The sequence below is a fragment of the Saccostrea echinata genome, unplaced genomic scaffold (assembly GCF_033153115.1).
Source record: "Saccostrea echinata isolate AGI-Se365-2 ecotype Australia unplaced genomic scaffold, CSIRO_AGI_Sech_v1 ptg000015l, whole genome shotgun sequence".
NCBI classification, from domain to species: Eukaryota; Metazoa; Mollusca; class Bivalvia; order Ostreida; family Ostreidae; genus Saccostrea; species Saccostrea echinata.
In genome coordinates this window covers 10862529-10890159 of record NW_026889764.1, presented here as the reverse complement: position 1 = coordinate 10890159, position 27631 = coordinate 10862529, and the positions used below count along the sequence as shown (strand labels likewise).

General features: G+C 33.1%; 1 protein-coding gene across 2 annotated transcripts; it reads right to left on the bottom strand.

Annotated features, from left to right (window-relative positions):
• Nucleotides 1-11: 11 nt before the first annotated feature.
• Nucleotides 12-26805, bottom strand: LOC133187517 (ras association domain-containing protein 1-like). Of its 2 annotated transcripts, XM_061322919.1 has the most exons (9): nt 26791-26805; nt 26382-26450; nt 21532-21955; nt 10307-10476; nt 9771-9923; nt 6730-6926; nt 5749-5861; nt 4520-4638; nt 12-3158 (listed from the first exon to the last, which is right to left on the bottom strand). In XM_061322919.1, the coding sequence occupies exons 3-9, from the start codon at nt 21914-21916 to the stop codon at nt 2934-2936; spliced, it is 1362 nt and encodes a 453-aa protein (XP_061178903.1). In that variant the 5' UTR covers nt 21917-21955; nt 26382-26450; nt 26791-26805; the 3' UTR covers nt 12-2933. The 2 variants fall into 2 exon arrangements, with proteins under 2 accessions (XP_061178903.1, XP_061178902.1); XM_061322918.1 differs by lacking the exons at nt 21532-21955; nt 26382-26450; nt 26791-26805 and adding an exon at nt 15963-17347.
• Nucleotides 26806-27631: the final 826 nt, after the last annotated feature.

The window sequence follows — 27631 nt, the reverse complement described above, 5'->3', positions numbered from 1 at the left end:
GAAACAACTGGTGATTTTTGTTTCGTTTTTATTGTTTTTTTAACAGGTTTTTTGCTTGAAAGTAAGGTACAGAGAATTCAACAATATATGTAACAAGATCCATAAAGCTGTGGTTACTCTGATGATACAAGGTCATGTCATGACCTTTCAAGGTCATACTTTGACCTGAATTAATAATCAATGATATCGTTAACAAGTTTTCATTTGTAGCACATGTACAATCTGTTAAACACCACTGCACTCAAAATAATACAAGGTGCAAAATTAATTTTTACTCAGTCATTCCATAATAAATATATGAGCCATTTTTTCAATTAAAGAATCATTCAGTTAATTAGAGATCAAAGGACCACGCTGTGTACTTTACAGCAATTACAGAAATAAGTATTAATATATTCACATCTTCTGTTTACATATAGGGATGCACTAATCATGCTAATAGATAATACGACTATAATGATGATGATATACATATATTTTTTTTTTCCAAAAGACCAAGAAAAAGACCTAGCTAAAATCCACCTCACCACCCCAAATAAAAAATCAAAACCAGACAATGTGCACCTGTGATGACACTTGTACATGTTTGATGAGAAAAACATGAATTTTGTAATTCATGAAAATGATAAATATTGACAAAAAATGATGCAAATCATGAATTAATGACAATAAATACAATAATAAATGCAATTTTATTATTTAAATTTATCACTGGCACTCGAAAATAATTTTTTCCACATATACTATAAATGTGGAATACCTCTTAGTGATGTGTGTCTGTGATGGAAATCAAATGCTAGCATGAATAGTCAGGGCATGGTCAACATACAGTGTACCAATTATACCGGGAATGTAAGGCAAGCTATTTACTAAAAGTGTGGTGCGTTTAACAAAAGGTCTGTTGCATAAAATATGTGGACACAGAGTACTGCATTCACTGGTCAAAATAACACTGTGACAGTATACTACAACATAGCTGAATGTAAAATTTCAAGATGTTTTCTATCTAAAGAAGACCTTGGGATATGATGAGTTTCCACCAACTGATTTCATCTTTCATTATCTGTCTGGCATCTAGAATTTTTTCCCCAATTCAAGAGACACCTGTTAGGAAAGGAAATGTAAACATGCTCCCTTCCCTTGTGTCATATATAAACAAAGCTCCCATAGCCCTGATTACACATCAGCTGATTTCAGCATATTTTCCCCCCTAGCTGGTTGCCATGACAAATGGCAGCCATTTGCAATTTACCACACAGATAGTGAAAAATATCAAATGGTGATTCTGTATATTTGCAAGATTAATATAAAGTATCAGAATCTGCTTAAAATTTGAACTACTCATTGTAAAATCTTAACAGTTTATAAATATATTGACAATGTGTGTTCTGAGCTATAGTAGAGAGAAGGCACTTTAGAGAAAACATCTGCTGTAAAAATAATAGATAAGTCTATTATATCATACATTTTACCCTATGCAACTCCAATGCTATCCTATGCAGGTATATTGAAGCACAATGTGTTTTGTGTGAGCAAGCTGTGGCAGTATTGTGTGATTAACATCACCACTTGTAACAAGGGGATCTTTTTCTAAGTATATGTAGACACATTTTTTCAATTACTGATTTCTCCCTTGACTACCTATCCAAAGCATCAGCTGCATGGACAGTATTTATATTCAAAAGATGAGATGGGATATAGGTATATAAAGGTTCAATGCAGAACTTTGGCATCGCATGCACCTGGAACACAGGAAGGGTTGACACAGATTTGATCTGCATCCAATATTATGCCAAGAATTCAGGGTGCTAAGCTATTGACATGATTGAGTTTACAGATATTTGAAGTCCTCAATTTTTCATTCTTAATTCGATTAAATGTGAATGTTGAATATGTATGGGGTGAAAAAAAAATCTCTGGAAGGCATCTTAATGGCATTTATATGTGAAGTCTACATAAGGTGTACATAATTTTTTTTCCGCAAATGATTCCAGAGAAAAATATCACATTTAGTGATGCAACAAGTGTAACACAGAGCTGCCAGCTTACAGAAAATATGTACATGTATTTGATTGTGCAAAACGTTAGAATCCAGTACCCAAAATAACATATAACATGAGTAAAACGTTAATATCTACTCTTAATATCATTTACCCAAGTTTCACACTTAGAAGTCAGTATCCTGAAATTGGTGGCATATTTGAATCTGTCAATCTATATAGCTTTACTTGACCAGAGACGTTTTTTGAGGTTAGAATTTAAATCCCGTCTTAATTTATTTTTCCCAGCTACAAATTGATAAGTCTATTGGCACCTCTACACATAAAATGTTTACATGTAATACTGAATGATGATGCAGGATGGAATTCTACTGGAAGAATAGGTACAGCTCTAAAACAATGAATTAAATCCATGTTGCCCTAAAAAAAATCATCTATAAAGAAACAGAGACAGCACTTATGATTGATCTATACAATGCTGAGTATACTTATTATTTTACAATGTTTTGTAATTTTTTTTTAGCATGACTAGTCTCTGATGCATGCATATTATAATCTATATCTTATATATAATATAAACACTATACATAAATAATGGCCCTGACAGCCATTTTGGAGATGGGAATTAACTGTCTCCAAGCGAGTTCCAAAACGCAAAGTGCTAAAATAACATCACAGTGATTATTTTTTTTTGGACTTTTCATCTCCAGATTGGGAATGAACATTTACACATTTAGGCACTACACTGATATCATGTCCATATCATATTAACACCCGAGGTATGAAAGAAATTGAATCCAACAAGTTAGAGAACCTCATTTTGATTGATTCAGTTCTGCACATAATGTAATGAGGCTCCCTGATTGGACAATTTTATATCACATGACAAAAGCACCACATCCTCGTCTGAGGCATCACAACCTTATGTACAAATCATGAAGACTGGGCTAGCGGATGATCAGCCCCCGCAGGACGGATGTACGAATCCCTTTTGCTGCCAGCAGCCTGCTGCTTCTCAATTCGAAGTTCTTTGAGTCTTTGCTGGACAATCTTCTTCATGAATTTATACTTGTGTTTAAGTTCTGTTAGGTACTCTTGTTCTTCCCTGTCTAGTACTCGCAGGAAGTTACTTAACTCGGGTAAACTGAAAGCCTCCCACTGAAAAGTGAAAATAAGATAGTGTTAATGATGTACCTTAAAAAGCTTATGATTGTGTAGCAGCATTCTATTTGATCTTCCGAGTTTGCACTTGCTACGACACCGACAAACATCACCTTGACAAAGTATGAAATTTAAACATGCATATATATATAGTTGCAGGTAGCTTTTATATTAAATGTTGGGACAGACATTCATACAAGATGATAAACACTCAGTTCAAAAATATCTTGGGTGTGATCATTTTCTTTAACATCGGAAATAAAACTCATACAAGAAGAATAACCAAGAAAAACAAATCCTTTCAATCTACTTTCAATATACATGGTAGATAAGCAGCGATTTCTTGCTTTTTATCAAGCTAATCTGCCTGTAAATAAATGACTAAACAAATCCAGCGTCTTTGTTCTTGCAGTCCCTCAACAGTTTGAGAAAATCGGAAAGATTTCAAATATCATCAGTTAAACTTATACTGTGTGCAGGTATTTTTCAATATTTCCCCAAAAAATTATCTATACCTCTGGAGAAAATCCAAATTAATTTTTTGGCATGCTTCAAAACAGCAATCATATCATATATGCAAATGGAAAATTTGTACTTTCTGATCAATGACTTCTCCCTTGCCTTTGATATAAGGAATGCCCCCTGTTATGATCTGGGGTTACTGACAAGCTAAGAGGGTTTCCTAATGCTGAGATTTATAGCTACATTGAGGCACTATCTTGATTATTGTCTGAGCAATTTGTTTTGGACAGGTGTCTGAAATCTGGCAATCTGATTCCTAAATACTAAAAATCTATGTGTAGACCCTGAATTCTTCTGTGAGTGAAAAAAAATGAACTCAAATGCTTAAATGTGAAAAGTTTTAAAAGCACACATTTCTGACATGTTATGTGGATTACAACTGATAAATTCAAATAGTCTGGAGATTTTTGACAGCTTTATGAAGTCAATATGAATTTTGGAAGGATTAACTTGCTATTTATGATGTTACTTTAGAACTATAGAACTAGGCTCTGGGGCCATAAAACTTCGACAAGCTCGCTTTTGACCTCAGTCTCACTTTTACAAAAAGATTGAATTATAGTGAAAAAGTGACACTAAGAAAAGAAGTGAGCTCATTTCCAGAGCCAAGCTCCTGGGCCATGAAACTTAGATGAGCTCACTTTTGATCTCGGTTTCACCTTTCCACCATAAATTTCTATTGTGTAAGTGAGATTGAGATAAAAAATGAGCTTGTTTAAGTTTTATGGCCCCAGAGCCAGGTTTTTAAAGGTTTTAATGTATTTTTGATAGACTTTATTAGCTATTCAAAATGGTAACAAACTTCAAAACTTGTGGTTAAAAAAAAAATTTCTTACATCAATTTCACCATTTTCGTTTTCCTGTAAAACGAAACGTGTTCTTTCTATTCTGTCTGAGTCCCAGAGTAATGATACATGGAGTGGGTATTCCGTCTCTTGGATCCGCCGAAGCTTGGCTAAAATAAATAAGTAACATAATATTACTTATACTCATTTCACAAACAAGATAGTACATAAATCTCAGATATCAGAGATGAATGCATAGTAGATTTTTGTTATAGCTGATAAAGTGAGGTAAGCTAAACTCATTCTTTTTAAAGTCTGTCATTGTAATGCCCTTTTGACTTTAATAACAAGGCCACAGGCCTTGAAAATAAGTAAGACTTCAATATACAAATGACTTTGTTTAAAAGGACACTGAATGATATTTTAGATGAGAAATATATCAGGTTTCACTGTGAATAAATTCTCTCTCCAGATGGTTCAATAACCTTTTACATTAGCATGATAATGTTTAATAATAGAAATATGAAGCATCAAACCCTCAAGTCAGTCTTCCTAAGTAAGGTCAATACGGTACAGTAAACTTTCAGAATTAATCTCCTCATGAAAATTTCAAGAAAATCTCTGGTCATAGCTGCAAGTTGAGTCTCCTATGCAAACTAGATCACAGTTTTCATATTTCAGTCAAACAATCAAACTGCTGATGAAAATAGCTGGAAAATTATTGCTAAAAAATTCATCTGTTTTATTTCTATGCAAAAAAAAAACCTCTTTGGTTTAGATACCAAGCTCTCTGAAGAAAACCCTGTGTCTTATGTCTATACTCACACATCATGTATTCAATGTTTTTCTAAAACCTAAATTACGTCACAATTACGTCAATGGCTCTCAGAGTTAGGGATAATTATCTGTTACTTCAATTTTTAAAACTATTATAACACATCTTAACCTTGATAGGTTCCCCAGATTATTCTATTTTTATTCTTTGATTTTAATCTATAAGGCACATCACACGTACAATTTATCACTACCAAGGAAGCTTACAAATCAAACAGAGGCATGTTCCAGTCTAGCTGGTGGCCTGATGTTTTACATACATACAAGAACTTTCAACCCCCATTTTGAATTTTTTTTAGTACTGGTACATTGTATTTAGCCAAATTCTAGAGCTGAATGTGCAAACATCCTAAACCAATTATCTTGAATCCTATTCATATTAAATGACATTACCTTAAAATCTTTTCACCTAACAAATTCTTTAACAATAAGTTAGATCCACCTACCTATTTTGCCTTTCTCATTCAGCTCTTGCTCATACAAGGCAAATTTTCTGGGATTGTCTAAAATATGGAACTTTTTCAACAACATGGAGATCACGTCCTTTGTAGTTTCATCACTGTAAAAGAAATACCAATGTGAAAAATATGCAGTCACTACACATATAAAAATTTATATTCTGTCCCCAGAATTTTTAAAATAATCACCAACTTAATAGAACAATTTAAATGCATTATATCTAGAGAAAGGTTTAAATTCTTCCTTGTGAATTGCATGGATACATTTCCAGGAAATACAGTATGTATATATACAAGACATGCCCAATTTGTACATAAATTGAATACAAAGACTTTTAAAAATAACTACATGTACACATGCTTATCAGTAACAAGGTTCAGAATATTTGTAACATTTCTAGAAAACAATATTCTAGAGGACGGTTTTGTTCAAACCCATTAAAAAAATTAGTTCAGTTTAAAGGAAGACTGTTATCTTTGACAGATTATCTCATATAAGCTGGTCTGCTTTCCTCTTTTACAAGTTCTGCAGGTACACGACTTAATGGGAATCTCCTCCCTAGAAAGTTTGGTGTGTTTTAACCCCATCAAACACAAACACAGATCTAATCTATGCAATAGAAATGGATTGTTTTCACTGTAAATACCTTATAATTGAGTTAATTATTTTCCTAATCAGAATAAAATATCCCAATTTTAAAATTTAACAACAAAATAGGCTTATCAAAATGGATTCAAGATATTAACTGAATCAACTAGGTCCAAATACATGCTCTATGGAAGTTAAGAATTTAAAATGTAGAGATTAAATCAATATATTTTGTATGGAATAGGGTTTGCAAGAGGACAGAATAAAATATGATCTACCTACACCATGTACGAAATGGAGAAGCCAAACTCCTAGCCCCACACCCACAAGTCTAGCAGAGTAACTGGATTATATAGTCCTTCCTTTTGATGGTCCCTTACCTGGTAATATGGATGGACTTGACTGTGTCCCGGGGCATGTAGAACGAAATAGTCTGGGTGTTCTGTTCCACGATGTGCTCATTGGTCAGGAGTTCGTAGACAGATGGGGGTCGTGCCCCCAGTGACATACAGATAGGTCGTACAAGGTTCAAGGTCACCTTCACAAAACCTTGGAAAGTTTCACCCTTTTCTGTATGCTGCAAAAAGTAATTTTAAAAAAAAATAGAATTTGTTTTCTGTAAATTTCTACGATCTGGATTTTGTTAAATAAAAACATTCTATCATGGGATATTGGAATAAGCCACACACTAAAACTTTCATTTTACAAAATAATATGCTATGTATAGGAATAAAGATGCAGTCAAACACTGCTATGAAGGTTTATTTTACTGCAATTCTGTGTACTAAAACCAGCTTTTGACAAAATCATTTTCCAACTAGAACCATAATAACTTGAAGCCACACAAGGGACCAAGACAAAAACATTAATCTGAGAAGATGACAGGGATACAGTGATGACACATGTGTTACGGAAAAATAAAAATCGGATTTCTCCAGTCAATATGAGAAACAATGATATTGTAAAATAAATTCAATATGACATGACTGACTCATCAAAGTACAATGGGTTCTAAAGCTCTCAATAAAACTCTTCGAGTCTGTCAGGTATTTTAAATACATGTATTATCTACTACGTTCTTATAGAATCTAGAACAGGATATGAAAGATTTTATTGCACTTAGGTATGCTTTCATTTTAGTTTAAAAGCAATGTCGTTCTTGTTATTGGCAATATGATACCCTAATGCAATATAAAAAGTTAGATATCCAAATAAAAACACAGTAAATTTGAGAACTAATTAGCATAATACAGTATGTCAGTCTTTTTAGTTTAGCTTTCAGTTTCATATGTAGAGAAGCATTGAAATAAACTTGTACATTTAAAATTTCAATGATGTGTACAACATGTATATAATTTATTGTATGAAACATCTGATGGAGTCCCATTCTTACAGGACAAGTGAGAGCTCATTAGATACATTTATTCAGGTGTTTGTCCATTAGGTGAGGAGATTTTCACACTTTATGCAGCTATTCCAAGTGATTCACCACACAGTGTATTTGGCAATTCTCCAAGACTTTTTTCCCTGTATGATAACTTGTAGATATTATATGCCTCCCCACCTTCTGCCAAGCAATGTTTGGATAATCTGAATAGGGGGCATTGGAGCACCAACAAAGCAACAAATAAGCTCCATACAATATAAAAGATACCAGTAGATATCAGTGATGTTTGACATTGCTTTCAAGTTAATCAGAAATAAATTCTATCATTTCACTCAAAGATTCATTAATACTACCAAAGATGTGACCCATTGCCCATGAAGTAAGCTTATTTTGACCCACATAACCCTGCACACTGTACACCAAACCATGCACAATTTTCAAGATAGATTAATCTAAGAGGAATCATAAATAAACTGAATGGTTTAATTCAGGTCTTTGAAAGTTGTTTCTGTCAGATGAAATCTTTGTGACATGGAGAATACAAACACTGACAAGCAAGCTTTTAACTGACTCAGACACACCATATGTTTGTCATTGACTCTGTCTGCTTGTTTGTGGGTTTGTTAACCTCTGCTTTTTTTTGAAACATCTGTCCTCTTCCCAGGGTTCCAAAGAAACAAAGACAACCACAAGAACTCAACAAGGAGAATGACAAACCTTCAAACTTGTTTTGATCTGTATGAGTTCTGCTGCAGCTTAACATCAGCAGAAATCTACCAGTGCATTGTCTGCATTCCACTCTATGCATGTTCGGCATGTCAGCAGTACCAAGCATGTTTTTTATTGCCAAGAAAGAATTATTCAATATATATACCTCAGTCTTTCTTTAAAAATTCAAGAAAATTTTAATTTTACCTGCCCCTTTTTTTTTTTTTTTTTAGACATTCAAGAGAATTCTGAATTCATGCATGATAAGCCATTTAATCATAATGTACATGTACCTTTTGTCTTTATGAATTATAATCTAACATGAAATTTGTTTTATTAAGATGGTCTTATGAATTTCTAAGGTTTGGTTATTCAGTCACTAATTAGCATGCAGGCTAATTCCATGTACTTATAAAAACTTTTATCTCTTAAATCACATAAATTAATAATCAAATCCATGTACGATACATTTCGATTCAAGATTAGAATATAAACATTTTATCCTCTCAATATAACTCCTGCTTTTAAAATAATTTACAATATATAGCGAAAACAATATGTTTGCTAGAACCACCTGTTTACTAGTGATTATAGGTTTGCAATCCAAAAATTTTCAAAATTTTATTGCTGCTTAAAGTTTAGAGATAAATTTCAGCTTTGGCATATAATCATAAAAATTCATTTTTGTGCCAAAAAAAATATCTTGGATCTGCCATCATTAGTTCAATGATCTTGGCTGCTTTATCTAAAGACCAAAATTCTATTTCTACAAAGATTTCTAAGAATTTTAAGCTCCAAGTAATTTCAAAAGTTTTATCAGGACCATAGGCAAATCAATCTTGGTTTCAGTTTGAATAGATCACATTCAAATTTCTGAGAATTACCCCGGTAGTCAATCTACTTCTCCCTATCCTGCTTATACTTTTTTAAAAATAGAACCATGTTTAAGGTTCACTGATACTCTGATAAGAGACATAACTCTTAATGACATAAATGTCTTTTATTCCTTTATAGACTTGTCAAGTTGAAATGTCTTTTTTGTTTAATTTTCCTATGATATAATTGTCTGTATTTACTTATAACCAAGGTGACCTTGAAGTGCAAGGACAAAGTAAATACATGTGGTATGATATCATCTGTCTCAAATACCCTCCTGACTGAAACTGAAAGGTGAACTTTTACCTGCACAATCTGTACAAACAACTTTAAAATCTGTGTCAGTCTTCAACACAGTATACATTTCTTAACAGCACCCCCCTTCCCCTTTATAAACTGGTAAATGTATGTATCTAAAGAGGAAACCAGTTTTAGATATGTAACACTTACTAGTTTGAAATCAGCCCCAGGCACCAGTGAATTATATTCCTCTAATTTCTTCTTCAACTCCTCCCTGTTGAGAGTGGCCTGGCTTGGTTTTCGTGGTAACTTGTCGTCGGGGATGGTCCCTGACCTGTAACCACTGTCCGTCTCATCCTTCTCCTACAAGAAGTCCAAGAATGCTCAGGTTGTACAGAGACACAGAATATATTCTATCCATACAACTTTTTCTTGTAATCTTTACATTTAGAAACAATATTAAGAATATTTTATATTCTCTAAGCATGTGCCACCTCATCTTCAAACTTCATTTTTCACCTCTAGCATGTAACTTGTACAAAATGACACTGCCAAAAATATCTATGAACCTTTGGTGATCTAATTTTATTTAATAGCACATTTTAATTTTTTTTTCAACATTTAATCATATTTCTGAGCATAATTGATAAAAATTTCCCTTGAACATGCATGCAACTGATTTTGAAAAATTTCCGCAGAGTTGTTAATCTACTTCTCCATGCCCCTTTGAATTTTATCTCACATACATTTGTAGCCTCCGAAGTTGTCTCGTTGCTGGCACTCTGATTAACATCGGAGACATTGGGAAGTCCCTCCACTTCCTGGGAGGAGTCGTCTAGAGGAATTCCGTCGGGGGAGTGTTTACAGGGTAGTCGCACTAACTGTGCACACTTTTGGTGGCTTGTAAAATGACAATCTGTAAAGATTTCATCAAGTTTTTAAAAAATCGATGTGTTACTTGATCAGAGCACTGATTGTAACTTAATAGATATAATTATACAGAAAACTGTGACTCTCAGAGAGACAAAAAATAGAATTCATTTCCAATTATCAAGTATTCATTACATGCAGCTAAAATTTGATCACCACAACATAGATAATCATGGAAAAATTTACACTAATAATCCTCTTATTCCAATTTGTTTTTGTTGAAGTGATCATAAACATTAAATCAGTGTAATAACTTCCTCCCTCTTATGTAGCAACAAATTATAAAAATGTACAATTCCACGGATATAATTCTGTCAGAAAGATATATTCTAGCCATTTCTAGGTGTATCTGATATCTATTGATTCCTCTTTTTAAATATTTTCCAGTTAGTTTAACAAATAACTTGTAAAACATATTCTGCCTCCTCCCTGAAGACATTATCAACATATTTTTAGTAATGACAGAAAACTTTTTTTGGAACTTATTTTGATGTACTCAGAATGGGTCAGGTTTAGTCAATTTAACATTGTTTTTATTCAGAATGCTGCTATGCAAGAGTGTCCGCTATCGACCTTGACATTCTGAGGCCTTATTAAGAATTGTTGAATATACAGCTAAGGAAAGGAAATATGAATTCCATTCTATAACTGAAGTTTGTATCAAACATACAGTTAACTCTGAATTAATTAATTTGTACAGTCAGCTTTATGGAATGGAAATATGTAAAGCAGATCTCAACTAATTACAATAAAGGCACCAAATATGGTAAATGTATTCTAAGCATAATATATGCTGACCCATAATTAATGAACAAAAATAACTTGAATACACCAGTTATTATTCACTAATGTCAACCATTCAGTTGTGGGACACTTTGATGGCACTGTATGAACCATTCCACTCTACACAAAGTCATTTAAAAGATGTAGCCCATTGAATGTACTACAAATGAATACAGTAAAACTTGTCTAATCCAGACATCACTTGGTTCCATAGAAATTGGCTGGATTGGACAACATTCTGGATTAGACAACACATGGATTTTGATAAATTGAATTTAATGAAAGGGACTTAAAGTTTACATTTTGTAATAGGCAAGATTTCAGAATACACATCTATAGATTAGACAAGTTTTACTGTACTTCATATTAAAATTACCACCAGTAAAGCACACAAGTTCCAATTTTTATAAAACAAATTATATATATATATATATATATATATATATATATATATATATATATATATATATATATATATATATATATATATATATATATATATATATCAATCATAATATATATGGATTTTGCTTGATTGAGACAAGTTCACAAGTTCTTCATGGACTGTGACAATCCTACACTCACTTCAAAACTCTCATCTAATGAAAAGAGTAACATTAGCTCCCTCTTTACCACCATTAGGCCATTGTATTCACTTTGCCCAGTAACCACTGGTAATTAGTAGCACAGACAAAAGTAACAGAAATATAGGGAACATCTGGAAACAAATAACAGGTACAACAGCATTGTGGGCTGTGTGTCTGACAAGGGTTGAATAACACTACTGACAGCAGTATATCTTTTTACTTATCTATTTTATAATGTTATGCATTTTTTATCAAGTCTATTTTAAGACCATGTAGTTCTATCTTTCAAATGAAAGATTTATGGGATTAATAATTCAACAAGACAATATTAACACTAACATCTTTAATAATCTTATTAAACAATTTTTTTTTTTAAAATATAGGTATTCTGATATGAAATTGGTTAAAATTCAAATTATTGAAGTGTGCCTGTGTCACACTTTTCTTATCTGGCAGACTGCATGTTTTTAATGGAGTTTCCTGTAAACAGATAACCCTATATACCCTTGTTTCTACACAGATTAAAGTAACCCAATTAATATACCAAAAATAAACTCAGAGGCATCCCAGAAATAAAACAAAAATTTCAGAAGTTGTCTAAGAATAAAGGATGTATCAAAATCATTGTTATTTCTGAGAAACTGTGTTAATTAGGAGATACATAGGGATTCCATGAAGACAGTGGTATAATCCCCTAATTGACTGACATTTTGGATAGCTCAATTAATCTATACCAATATGCTGATTTGCCCTAGCTCAATTTTGGCATAATATCAGGGAATTAACTTTCTTTGTAAGTCAAAATTTTGGGCTTTGTTTAATCACGTCCAGTGGCGGATTTAAGGGGATGGGGCACCCATTGCCCCCCCCCCCCCCATTGTCAAAGTAAGTGTTAATCAGAGTTTCGTCGAGAAAATGTAAAAATTTCTACTCGGTAGACCTCATTTTTACCCTACAAAATCTCTAGAATCCAGGAGCTTCACCCCCCTGGACCCACTGTTGGCCTCAAGGCGGCTCCCAGACCCCTGCCTACTTTTTGCCTCCCTCCCCCCCCCCCCCAACTTCAATTCCTGGGTCCGTGCCTGACTTCATGTTTGTCTCACTGTTAAATCTGTAGACATGTACTCCTATCATAGTGTATGCTGTTCTAACTATAGCTTACAACCATAAACCACATCTTCCTATTCCAAATAACCAGTCTCCATACCACTCTACATCTATAAAGCTAACAATCATAAACCACACCTTCCTACTCCAAATAACCAGTCTCCATAACACCCTACAACTATAAAGCTTAGCCAGACAGATAATTCCACACAACAAAACCTACAGATTAGATACTATATATTGTTCATTCAAATATTAGCTTTGATATCCCTTATTAACCACTTGAAGGGATATCGGTTATGATGAACCTGATGATTCAAGACATATTGTAAACATGTAAACACCTTAACATGTTGACAGGATCCTCCAAAGAGACCCCAAAATCTGATAAGAATCTCGGGTTCTTCTAAAGAGACCCCAAAATCTGATAGGACCCTCAAACAATGGACCAGTAATCTACACAATATTGTCAAATGAGAACATCATCAATTTCTATTCAAGTTATTGTCGAGCAATTATATAATACTAAAATAAGCTGATACACCTAGGTCTCCCTAATAAAGCCAATCTAGGTTAGTCATTCAACCCACTTCCCCTGATTATAGAAGAAATATGAATAAACCTATCAATTAATTTTAAAGTACCTCCAGAATTAACATTATAGTCTGGGTTCGTTCAGTTCAGTCTAGGGAACCGAGAGAGTTTATAATGCTTATATATAATTACTTATGTAGATTTACTGGTGTAAGCTAGGTCAATTCATCCTCAGGTTTTCATATAATATTTTAGTACCGGTAACATCATTGTACTCTTTGTCGTATTGGAAATGAAAAATACTGGAAACTCATCCATCACTTGGAGAAAAAAAAAACCCACCAGGAAGATGAAAAAATATTGAGGGTAAAAAAATTCCCTGAAAATAAACCTTTATTAATTATGGTACATATGTATAACATATCTGCTAGGAAAATTATCCATTTTTTTTTCAAGGAAGTTTTAAACATGTATATATGCATGTGCTTGTATTGAAAATGGCAGCAGTATTCACTGAATATGAAGTTCATACACCTCCTTTACATCTAGCTGTATATAAATGTTTTACAAAATTTACACCAAAATTAGAACCATTATTGGACTGAATTTTCTCATTATTGCTATTCAACTAGACAGTACCTCCTTCCACCAGTTTTTTTTTTCTGTAGCTGGTTTGAGAATTGCCAGACATTTTACTATGGACATGCTAGATGCCAAAGGCACCTACCATAAAATAGAGAAAGATAGAAACAGCCTTAATTATAGAGCAACATCAATGAACCCTTCAAACGATAATTACACACTAGATACCCACTTACTCCATTAATGGCAAATACTTAATCGCATCAAAGAAGCTTCAAGACAGGATATGACCCCATGAACCCACTTGTAAAATGCATCTTGGTCCACAAGGAATTTAGAGGGCAGACACCTGTATTTAGTGAACATTGTATAATAATTTATCTGTTAATCATTGTATTTAACCTTGAAATGAACTCAGAATAATGTGATTTACTTAATGATAACTGTCTTCTATGCAAACATAGCTAGTTCCTATAGAATAATTATTAATATTAACTAATTTTTATCAAAATTGTTCTTCATGCAGTCATAAATAAAAAGTTATCATCCAAATCCCATTTCAAAGGTTGTATAATTTTTTTTTAACTTAAAAAATATTAAGAAGGTTTCTTCTAAAGGAAACTGCCATGGAAACCACACAATGAATTTATTTTTTGAAGGCTGTTTAGAAGACCACTGCAATATCACACCACTGACTTAAAAAAAAACTTAAAACTGTCGGTCCCATGCCAGTACAGGGTTTTTTTTAGGGGTCGTAGGGGGCCTGTAATAGGCCCCATTCCCAATGGTAAAAAGTGTGTGTTTTTCCCAATTTCATCAAAGAAAATTCCCAAAAGATGATTTGAAGCATGACATTAAAGTCAAATAATTCTAAATTTTGTAGAAAGAATAGCAATTACAAGTTAACTGATTTTCAATAAGATTTATTGAATGTAAATAAGTCAATAAATGCCTTGCAAGTAAAGAAATGGCTCATATTTGAATTTTTTCTAGAAAAATGTGAATTATGATATTTTTCCCAATTTTAACTAAATGTCGTTAATTTTTCCCAAATGGAAAGGCCCAGGCCCTTGATTTTAAGACCTAGAAAAAACCTGCAGTAAAATCACTGGAACCATTAACTTATAAACCCAGGCCTAACTGGTACCACAGGGCAGCATGTAGAAACCACAGGTGGTGCCTTTAGATCTTTATCTGGTAGATGAACACCTTAAAGCTATTAGGGTAGCCATTAAGAAAATTAATCACTGTACCAGATTATGCAATATTTATAATCTGATAATCATCTGAGATTAACTCTACATTATTCATGAAGCAGATTTGTATTTTCTGTGATAAGGTTGCTTCTGGTACATCAAGTTCATGCCTCAGTCAGTTTTGTTGATCTGATTGCAAACACCTGAGTTTACCTATGTATCTACTGTGTACGTAAGTGTGCAGATATGCAGTTTTTCAATGGGTCCCCTAGGGTGCAGCGTTATCTATGAGATTTTGGTGAACATTCTTAACACATTTGAATGATTGACTTTTTCTGATCTACCTTTGTTTGCTTCAGCTGTTAACAATCACTTCCTATCTAATGCCTCTATTTACCTGTAGTCAAAATGATGTAATAATCTAAGGTAAATAATACAGTCATTATGGAAAGGAAATGAATGTTCAGAAATTCCATAATCTCTCTGCCTGCAGAGTGATGCCAAACCTAATTTATACTTTTAGCTGTTAAGGATGCATGAAGTCAATGGTAATACATGAAATAACTTGTAATTTATATTATGTAATGCAAATGTTCCTGCCATCCTGCCTTTAAGTAGTCATGTGCTGTTAATTGAATTATGCATGAAGTAAACTGCAGGTTTAAACCCTTGTTAAAACTTACCATGACTAGAATTTTGAGCACAGGGTTCTGAGCATGAACACTTTGGTACATTGTTCACATTGCTTGGTTCTGAGCAACATTGTACACAACCTGAAATATCACTTTTAGAACGTGAACGACTTGGTACATTACTATTCCATTCCACATGATTCTGAATACTATTCACATTACTAGGGTCCGCAGAATAGAATCCGGTATCACATTCGGAGTAAGTATGAACTGTGTTAAGACTTGAACAACTCCCATAGTTCCCTGATATGTTCGAGGCTGATGTGGACCTGTTCTTGTTCAGATGACTAAATATATAGTCCCATTCTCCACCTGAGTTCCATAGCCTATGTTCACCTGCTTCCAACATGGCATCATATTTCTTTGTAGGGTCCCTATCACAGATTGCTTGTAGTTCCGACACAATGTCACAGCCAGACTGTCTGTTAATTCTATCGATCACACGAGATCTACGTTTTACCTTAAATGTCTGAAATTCCCTCTCAAACTCAAGAAAACTTGCATCATTGTCAAAAAATTCTGTAAACATATCCTCCTCTGGGTCATCTTCAATGTCACCTATAAATAACTCATCATCTAACACAATGGTTTTGTCATCGTCATCACTGCTATCGCTGTCATCGTCCTCAAACCTGTTCAGGGACAGTCGAAGCTTATCCGCACTATTTGAGAACCTTTTACTTTTAAAAGTCTCAAACACTCTCTCAAACTCCTGGAAATTCTCATCACTGTTGAAAAATTCCATTAACTGGTCTGTACTTAGTCGACTCCTTCGTGCTTCTGCCGTGGCTTGTCTAGCTTTCCGCTGACACTCCGGACTACTTCCCTCTCTTAATTCTTGTTTTAACACACGAAAATCTAACAAATCCTGCTTAAAATCCTCAAAATCGTCTTCATCAATGAATCCATGCCTCAGAGGTCTAAACTTAGGCGATGAAGCAATATCTTGAAAATTGAGTTTGAATATCTCAGACTGCAGAAAATTCCTGGCCGCACTAATGCGCCTGGATCGGTTCAGCTTATTGGTTTTCTTACGGAATGGAATGAATAATTCTCTGCTATCTTCCATGCCTCACAGTGCCTGAGACATCCACTGAAGTTGAGCTGAATGAGCACATCATAACACTTGCTTCAGAGCTATCCTGGTGAGAAGAGGGGATTTTATCTCTTGGGATAGATTGATACAAAGCTTAGGAGGCTTGTAACACCAATCACTGACTACTGATCCACAATCTCACCACCATATCAACAGAGATGCTAAATTTAATGGATCCTGAAGCAATTCTAAAAATACCTGATTGAGACAAGATAATTTCTACAGCTCTCTTGCCCTTAGACTTCCTATTCCCTTGAAACTAATCACTTTCAGTGTGTTAATTAGAAATCAAAGTTTTAAATTTTTTTTTAACACATTTCCTTCAAAGATAAAACTCCAATACATGAATCATGTCCTGAAGCATGAATAAAAATTAACACAGCAACAGGAACTGTCCAACTTATAGGTGGAATTTCCTCAATCTCTGTCACCCATCACGATTTGCCTGGTCGAGTATAGCACTACAAACATGTTACACACATACACAGACTAGTACCACCCTAATCAATTCAGAGTTCCTTCTTTCACCTCAACAATATACAGCCAATTACAAAAGTCATCAATCTTTTTCTTTTTCACTTGCTGAATCAACAGTGCACACTTGTCCAGGCTCCAACTGTCTAGGATGAAAAATATGTTTTTAATGTGCAGCAGTACAAGGTAAGGTTCACAAGCTGCTACTACTAGTATTATAAAACTGCAAGACCCTGTTATGACTGTGTGCGTGTGAGTACACAGTCAGGCCAGTCTTGTCTATGATGCTAATGTTGTCTGACAGATCCCCCCTCCTTGTAATGTTATGTCATCCCCCTTAGCTTTCCTGTAACAATAACAAGCACAGTGTGTTAGATCACACACTCCAACACCAGATGTCCTAGCACCCTTCAGTGATTGGGTATCCTGCAAACTGTTTACAAATCACAGTACAGGAGAAAATGAACAATTAAAAAAGTTCTGTCAATTTTATCCTCATAAAAAACAAAACAAAACAAAAAAACTCTTTTTCAGGAAATCCAAGCCAATAATTAATAATTATTTTCAAAGTATTTTGTTATCCTCCTGTACCAGCTAATACAATGGAAAACGGTTCACAGAAATTCCTGAATTGGTCCCTAATGATCACCTTCCAAACTTCCTTGTTTAACTAGATTACAGAGTTCCTCCAGATCACAGACTCTGAAATGTCTCAGTCTTTTGATGGGGAGATCTTGTTAACTACAGATACATTTTACCTGATTAGCTGTCAGTCTAACTATAAATATCCATCTGTCTTTAGGAAGACTACACACAGAATATAATTATGAACATGAAGAATATTCAGCAGCAGCAGAAAAATTTTCTAACTCAGCAAAAAAAAATATTTCTAACTTGATCTTGTTTACCACAGAGAAATTCCACAAACAATATCCTCTTTCCTTAATTAAAATCCTCCAGGTTTAAACACTTTACGTAATCAATCACTGAGTATTAAATCTGATCTTTTCCATCTGTTGAGATAAACTATAGCACCAGCACCTTGTGTTATCTTATGATGTCACTGCTATTAAATGTTAGTGGTCCCTGGTAAACACCTTTAGAAAGGTAACACTTATGTTTCTCTTCGAAATCTGACACAGTCCCGAACAGGTGAATCACTCGGATCAAGTTTTACCAGCACATAAACACGCGAGTCATTCTGTTTATTTAAATCCCACGAGAATATCAGCTGGAGTATGTATTATTTTTAAACTATGTACGTATGATTTAGTTCAACCCAGAAAACCTTGATGTGGTTCTATGGACAGCTTTTCTACATCTCAGTTATACACTAGATGACCTTGAAAGTGAAACTCCTTTTTAAAATTTTTTATGACATGATGACACCTTGACACAAAGACCTTTGTTTGAAATTTAAAACTGCCAGAGTTATCTACTCTTTCCATGAGCAATCAATAATCAGAAATTTTGAAAATTTCTCTCATAAATATATTTAAGCCCCACTTAATGTATTCTATCCTGACTTTACACATATTAATAAAATGAAATGAAGAATCAAGGCAAAGGAATGCAGATCTAATGAGAACAAATAGAAAAATTTAAGGTGTGTATGTGCATTGAATTAATCTTTTTAAAAAATGAACTGGGGGTCTTTTCACATTGTGTTATTGTTATGGACTTATTTTCAGTTCTATAGAATTAAATATCTTACCACTATATTCATGTCATTCATGTGTGTAGACAGTGGAATTTCCTCCACTAATACCTACATACCATGAAGCAACACTATTTCACCAAAAGCAGTATTTTTTTTTTAAGACAGGGATTAATTATTTCTGATTTCAGGATTAAGATCATCATTAGAAGAAGATTACAGAGTAACTACAATAATAAATTTCATTATTAATGCCCTATGTGTCAGGACTATCAATCTGCTAGTACTAATTGATTGTTACTCTTTGTGATACTATTTCCCCTGGGGGTCATCTGTCCATTACTCTACCCCTCTGAGGGAGCGAGACACGTTTTTATCAGTGCTGATGATGACATGTGGTCATGGTGTGTTTACCAATTTCACATCCTATACAATAAACAAAATATTTCAATAGCAAACATCCAGATTTTCATACATGTTTTCTATACACCTGGTCAAAAAAAAAATACAGTCAAAACTCATTATCTCGAACTCAATGGGACCTGCAAGGAAAAACTTTGAGATATCCAAGGGTTCAAGACAACGATGATAAAATACACAAAGAGAAAGAGTGATTGGGACTTCATATGACTTCAACATATCCATGGTATTAGAGATATCAATGTTTGAGAAACCAAAGTTCAACTGTATTTGAACCAATAATGACACTACAGAATGGCTAATAGACTAAGCATGTAAATATTGAGTATTGTGTGCTGTGACCATGAATATCTTTCTTTAATAAATAACTGAGCAGAAAAGTAACTCCAAAATCTGTGATACATTGTGTGAAAATTTCTTCACTTTAATTTAATAAAAACACATATGTCATTTAAATTCAGAGCCCTTTTAATATCTCTATACCTACTAGAACATTTCGATTTTGAATCCCTTCTCACATTTCTCGCTTGACCCATTGTTTTATATGTATTATTATGGCTTTTTGTACCTCATGTAACATTTACATGGTTTCCAGAGAATAAAGTGAACTGAAACTTTCTTTTTAAATTTCAATATACATAGATCTATATTATTATAAATTTATAATGTATCAAATTTAAAATTCTCTACATTTAGCAGATCATCACTCATTTTAATTGTCCATTATTTGTTAAATAATCATTATTGGTACACACAAAAAGCTGTACATTTTTTTAATGCAACACAATGAGAGAATTACATTGTAACTGTTTAAATCTTAGTACACATGATAAGTCATTCAATTATCTCTTGTATATATAGATAAATACTTGTTTCCTTTTTAAAATACTATATACTATGAATAAACTTGTGAAAAAAGTGCAAAGATTAATAATTTTCTTGCATTTGTATGGATACAGTAATCTGTTTAATAAAAATTATATACAATAACTTAATATGTAAAACAACACTACGTGGAGGTGTAACTTGTATATATGGTGTTAAAATTTTATGACTAGCAGAGTTATCTTTCTTTATTGTGCTTTACAAAGTACCTCGCAGTCAGTTTAATGTAGTAGAAGTCTGAAAATAATGATGGAAAAAACTTGAGACTTGGACAGTATGATATAAATGAAAAACTGTTAAAAGGGGATAACTTGACAAATATTGTCATGTATGAATAACACCAGTCTGAAATTGGATATTGATATTAAGGACATTCTCCCTGTTGCATTCAAGTAACCCCCCCCCCCAAAAAAAAACTGTCTACAATACTGACACATATGAGACATTTATAAAACAAGTTTGATTCTAAATAAAGTAAATCATCCAATGTTGAATGTAAAATGAACATTTAATTTTTTCTTAGATAATACAGAATCATGCTTTTAATGTTGAAAAGTCGCTATTTTGTTATTTGCAGTGTACTTTGCCTCTAAGAAGGTACTTCAGCTGTATACTGTCTCTGTATAAACAGTTGTACAGATTGGCTGATGTTAACATATGATAGCCTCTGTTTTAACTAAGGCAAGTCCAAGGAACTATCAGTATTTCAATATCATATAAAGTGGCCATAGACACTGGTTTACTTATAGCCCTCACAAATTACAAGGATTTCAAACTATAAACTTGATCCAAAGACCTTTGAAAACATTTTTATGCTATCAATAACTTGGATCTGATGTACATATTGTAATGTTCATGCAATTTTGTGTTAAACGCGTACCTAAACATTAAAAAAAATGGCTATTTCATGAGAAAACTACTACATAAAAATATATGGTAATTTAAAAAACCAGGAAATGGATGAAAATAAAAACCTGCTACATGCAAAACACAGACAACAGCTTGATTTCTGGTACATGGGTACTTACATTTACACCGTAGACAGTGCTTGTAGAGTCCCCAGATAAAGTCCCCACACTCATCACACCATGTAGGGTTAGACAACTGCTGGAGCACAAAATCATGGCCCTTAATCAACAGCTCCACATGTCCAAAGTGGGCCATCTCAATGTGGTCTCCAAATTCCACCCCTGTAGAACTTATATCCACCGCCTCCGGAACTTCTATGCTTTTCCGCTTGGATCCACCAATAGCCTCCATGAAGCTGGAGAAGACTTTGCCCCAGCCCCATCCACCTCCCCCATTCATATTCCCATACCCTGGGTTGGGCACCCCTTGGGCCTGCTGGCCTCGCCCTGAGACAGCCTGTTCCATCTGGTCATAAAACAAAGACTCCAAGAAGTCTCGGGCCATACAATGTCACATGTTGGCTTTCCGTCTCTGTACTGCTATCTGTAATAACATTATACAAATGCCATTAAAAGTTTACAATCTGTTAAAAAAGTATCTTCCAAGAAGGTTTCTTCAAAATAATCCATGAATTTTCTACACTATTGTATGGCCATTTATTGGCTTATCCATACTTCACAAAGTCACTCAGTAACTTTGATCACACTTCACAGACAAAGTATTGTACATTCCATAGTACATAATACACATTAATAGATTTCCTGAATGTGAAACTACATTTTGTATATATATGCTTTGACACAATAATCTCCATGTACATGTATATATTTAGTACATGTCACATACAACTGATAATCATACAATAATTACGCAAAATGTAAACACACACAAAACACTGTATCACATTGTCACTACACAAGTACGTTCTGGAACACATCCGTTTATACAATCCTATCTCCCCCCAGCCACTATAAACCCTGTCTATCATCTTTCTTAACAGGAAATCTTGTCCTTCAAAATATCAACACTTTATAACCTCTCTATACTATATACACATTGTGGGTGAGCACCTCAGGGATCAAGTTTCTTTAATTTGAAAGTATATATTTATATGTGTGATGTTATCGTCCTAAAGTTCGACACATATGTATCAATTAATTTTAAGAAAAGCACATTTTAAATATTTTCCCTCAAAATGTCTTTAAAATCTAATCAGGGACAAAAAATGCTGTATGATAAACCTCCTTCACATTTGTAATTTTACAATGTAAAATGGGTATATCAGATCCCTCAACTTTCTGTGGGCTCAATAGCATATGAACCAGAAGGGGGGTGAGAAATTTTCAATACATGTATATGACCAACTCCACTCTTGGCCTAATTAAGGGACATGATTTTTAACATTTTGATAGAAGGTTATAGCTGTATCATAATCATACAGTTTGCCTGCAAAAATTTCCTTGAGTATTAATGATTTTCATAATTCTGGTAGACCTAGATTTTCATTTTAATAATATAAACAGACCAATTGCTAAAAGTCCACGAGTAAAGATTTTAAAGGTGTATTGTTTTTTTAATATACCCTTGTATGACCAAATCAACCCAGTCTACCATGCTACTCAGAAGATATGAAATTTTAGAAAGTATTCTTGAAGAATAATCATTGTCGGATACTGGTGATGAGTAAAATACGAGATCACCCGTGGGTAAAGATTTTAAAGGTGTATTGTACTTTTTAATATACCCTTGTATGACCAAATCAACCCAGTCTCCCATGCTACACAGAAGATATGAAATTTTAGAAAGTATTCTTGAAGAATAATCATTGTCGGAAACTGGTGATGAGTAAAATACGAGATCACCCGTGGGTATCCGATGATGAGAATAATAGTTTATTGAATAATCATTAACTGAACAGTGAATTCATTTTTAGTCAATTCTTCTAGTCAATTTGCACATGAAGTAACCGTTTTTAGTGAAACAAGACATAAAACAACTTGAAATTTGTTTCCTTCAGTCAAAATGTATTGAGAATATTAACCATACCTGAGAAAATTTTAAAATTTGTGTTAATGTAACATGAAGGAGGAGTATCGCCCCCCCCCCCCCCCCCCCTCAATATCCCTTTGTTTTGAGTATAGATATTTTAAGTGTGGGACTGGAACTCACTTGATTTGAAATATTGATTTCCAAAATGTACCTTTTATAAGTGTTTATTCACTAGATTAAGAACTATCAAAATCAACATAAGGCAAAAAAAATTAATAGTCTTGTTTCCTGCTACCCGACCTACCTTATTTTTTGCACCCGACCCTTAAGTTTTTTTAGTTTTGGAAGAAAAAAAAACAGGGAATTTCCAAAATCCAAAATTTTGTCGTTCTGTCACCGTAATTGGTTTCCGTGTTAACACAAAACAAGCATTTCGTGAAATTCTTGTTTTAAATATGGACTTTCATAAAATACCACTTGAGTTGTGTATAAAAAGACATGAAATTTAATTTTAAAAGACTATATTGACCTGTGACATGTTTAATTTGATCTTGTATTAGTTCATATCCAAAAAATGCCATCGGAAAAAATAAAATAAAAAAACAAAATAAAATAATTTTCCTACCTAACTACCCTACTTTTTTCAGGCTGGTAGCAGGAAACAAGACTATTATTTTTTTTGGCCTAAGTTAATTTTGAGAAAAATCAGAAAAGGCTGAATTTCAATGAAACTGTTTTGCAGAGTGACATCATTTTTTGCTGTCAGAAATAAACTAGTTGCTATGATTCTGTTAGAAAACTGGAGTGTCTGGGTAGCAAATTCCTGCATTAAATTTCCATTTTTTCCCCCTATAACTTAGGATAATTTTCAGAGTAAATTTAGTCTTATTTCTTAGAGGGACCATGCAGAATCAAATTCTTCCTTTTTTTAAAACAAATAAACATAGAATAGCCATGCATGACTTTTTAACTATGAATGATTCAAATGCCAGACCTCAATAAAAACAGGCTACCCAACTTTATTATAGTGTTGTCAAATTGGTTGAAAATCAGAATCAATTAATCGGCAGCAACGGTTGACTCTAATTGACTGATAATTGGCCAATAATCGAATCGGTAACTATTTGTATAAAATAGGCACTAAATTTTATATAAAATGTAGAAGCATAATAGTTTTATGATAATGTAAGTAAGAGTGTATTATACAGATTAAAATTCTAAATTACAAAATGTGGTTTGATTATCAATTTCAGTTATAAGATTTACTTGACCTGGGTAAAAAAAATCAAGTGAGAACTTACTGATCATAATATATATATCAAAATTAACTTAATATAAGGCCAAATAAAAAAATATGCATTTCCAGTAACATGCCCAAAAAAATTAAGGTAGATAGGTAGACAATAACTTTTTTTTTAAACTTTACTTTCTATTTTGAAAGCATCAGTTAATTATTCAATAAACTGTTTTTGTCATATATACATACACATTTATAAATGTACATACACAACAAAACAAATCTACTCTTTAAAACACTTGAATATAGACATGTTTTTATGGTGTCTGAGACATGCATTTTATTGACTGCAACATGAGAAAACTGTACTTGTGAACAAAAGTACACTTCAAAATCCAGATTTGGAATAAAAAGTTGTAGGATTGGTGGGTAAAAATTAGGGTCGGTCAGGTTACCAGAAACAACACATTCTTTCTAGCCTAAACAGAGATGCAAATCTGGTACATGTGTATATTAAGTGAAACTTTGTTCTCCTGTTTGTAAGATCTCTTTTTTTTTTCTATGCTCACAAGACCTTAAAAATAGCAATATATGACTTTCATACAAACGGGAGGTAACTTTAAAATTCTGACTTGGTGATCAACTTTTTATTAGAACAAGGACCTATATATATGCATGTACTAATATAAGTATATAGGTCCCTAATTAAAAAGATGTAAAAAAAATCAAACAAAAACAAAAATTGGTAGGTAAAAAAAGGGGACGTTTGAAAGGTAAAATCTCTGTGGTCTTAATTGGTTTGAATGCTTGTGGATTACCGGTATGAGGCATTGTTTATTCGCTGAATCTCTGGGTTATTCCTAGTAAACATGTACATAATAATTATCTGCCCCTGTTAATTTTGCAACATTGCCAACACATGGAATGGGTTCTATCAATAAACCATGTCAATATAGGAGAATATCATTTTAACAATAGAATGTTCTATATATGCAAGCCCTTCTGATCAATACAATCAATGTACTGCTATATTGTTCCACTCTAAGTCCCATGAGCCTAGATGGACTCAGGACCCCTGGTGTTGCGAGGATGATATTGTAACAGAATTATTTAATATTAATTTAAAATCAAAATATAAAACCAATAAAGACTGTTCTGTCTCTGAACAAACTACTTTATTGTGAAGTGTAGCAAACTTCCTTGCCTTCATGAAGAGTGTTATAAAAATACTCCCTAATCTATCATAAGAGTAAATAAACCATTCTAACAGAGACTAAAACTGCAAAAGTTGTTTACAAGGTTTTCAATCTCATAATCGCTAAACTTTGATGTCTAAACCACTCAACTATGACATCACTGTGTTACAAAAAGACAAAGGCAAAGGGAAAATCAAAGGAAATGTAATAAACAGAAAATTCAATATTTTGAAGTTGAACATGAAATTTATTTCACTTGTGAGATAGGATTTTTTAATATATTTTTACTCATGCTTTATACTCTAGAAAATATCAAAAAATCTTGCCCCATTCATGAAATAAATTCCATCTCCAACACAAAACATTGAATCTCTTTATAATATACATATTGCATCACATAAACAGATACAGTATCATTGGACTGAATCAAATTGACAGTAAAATATTAATTAGTATGAAGAATCTGCAACAATTCTACTAAACCATAAAACAATCTCAGTCAAAATTTATTCATGCAGAAGAATATATATAATCTTAGTTTACTTACATTGTTACCATAACATAGTTTCTACTGTCAATCTTTCACATGGCGAAATGCAGGGGAAGTAACTCTAAACTGAATTAAAATAAAAGTTTTCTCTTGAATGTCTACACCAACTTAGCTGATAGCCGTAATTCAGTTCATAAAGTTTGATATTTCATAAATATTTGACTGATATGTATCAAGTTTTGACAAAATATGAAAATGAAACAAAGAACACGCCAGCAAAATATGACTCAAGTCAACTTCCGTTCTAAACAAAAACATGTTCCAACATAAATGTAAAGAATATATTATGAATACACTTCTCTTTCTAACTTTGTTTCTGTGGCGTCATAATAGACATTAACAAAAGATTACCATTAGGACAAAAATTCCCAGTTTTTAGTCAAATATTTGAAAAAAGGTTTCGTACCTAAAAATTCCACTTCCTGTTCGCCATTTTATCCTTCCGAAAATCGCACCTTCCGATGTTAGAGAGTTCCGAGCACTTTTAACGCGGCAAAATTCAAATTTTAGTAGAGTTACGTGGAACTGTTAAAGGTCATATGCAAAATATGTATTTCCTTACAGGAATGATTTTTATCTTTTAGTTGTGCGAAAAAAATAGTAATTAAGCAATTGAACTGGATCAACCTTAAACTCAATATTAAAAAAAAAAATATTGACATGAATTTAAAACATGGTTAGAAAATCAATAATATAATCATGCATATTATAATGTCAAGTATATGTACAAATAAAGTTCAAAATTAGAAACTTTCTGAGCTGATTTTAACATTTCAAAATTTGAAATTTGAATGAAACAGAACAGAATTTTATATTAAATTGTATCTCAGATTTAAATATTCATTAGCTTAACGTAGAACCTACGTCGTATGACGTCATACTGAGAAAATTAGTTTAGACTGTCTTTTTTGGTGCTAGATCCATTATGACGTCATAATTAATTTAATGTTACTTTTTCCCGTACTTTCTTCAAGAATGTCTCATGTAATGAAGTTACACAACTGTGATAATGTGAATGACATGCAACTATTTTGAAGGAAATCAAAAATCCTAAGAAATCTAAATAGTACAATATCTTGATGAAAAGTGTCTGAGTCAAAGATCTGTTAAAAATTGTGTGTAAATTTTGTAATGTCTATCATGAAATGACGTGCATTCCCTTTCATAATTATTTGTTAATTATTCATAATGGTTGGTGTATAATAATAATGTTTCCCGAAAATATTATCTTTTTAAATAAAAAAAGA

What these genes read in the sequence shown, in the direction of transcription:
- LOC133187517 (XM_061322918.1), bottom strand. Translation starts at nt 17,040, where the DNA reads ATGGAAGATAGCAGAGAATTATTCATTCCATTCCGTAAGAAAACCAAT. An exon ending in CAACTTCGGAGGCTACAAAT is followed by an intron (nt 9,924 to 10,306) that starts GTATGTGAGATA and finishes GACTTCTTGTAG; the next exon opens with GAGAAGGATGAGACGGACAG. An exon ending in GAATGAGAAAGGCAAAATAG is followed by an intron (nt 4,639 to 5,748) that starts GTAGGTGGATCT and finishes TATTTATTTTAG; the next exon opens with CCAAGCTTCGGCGGATCCAA.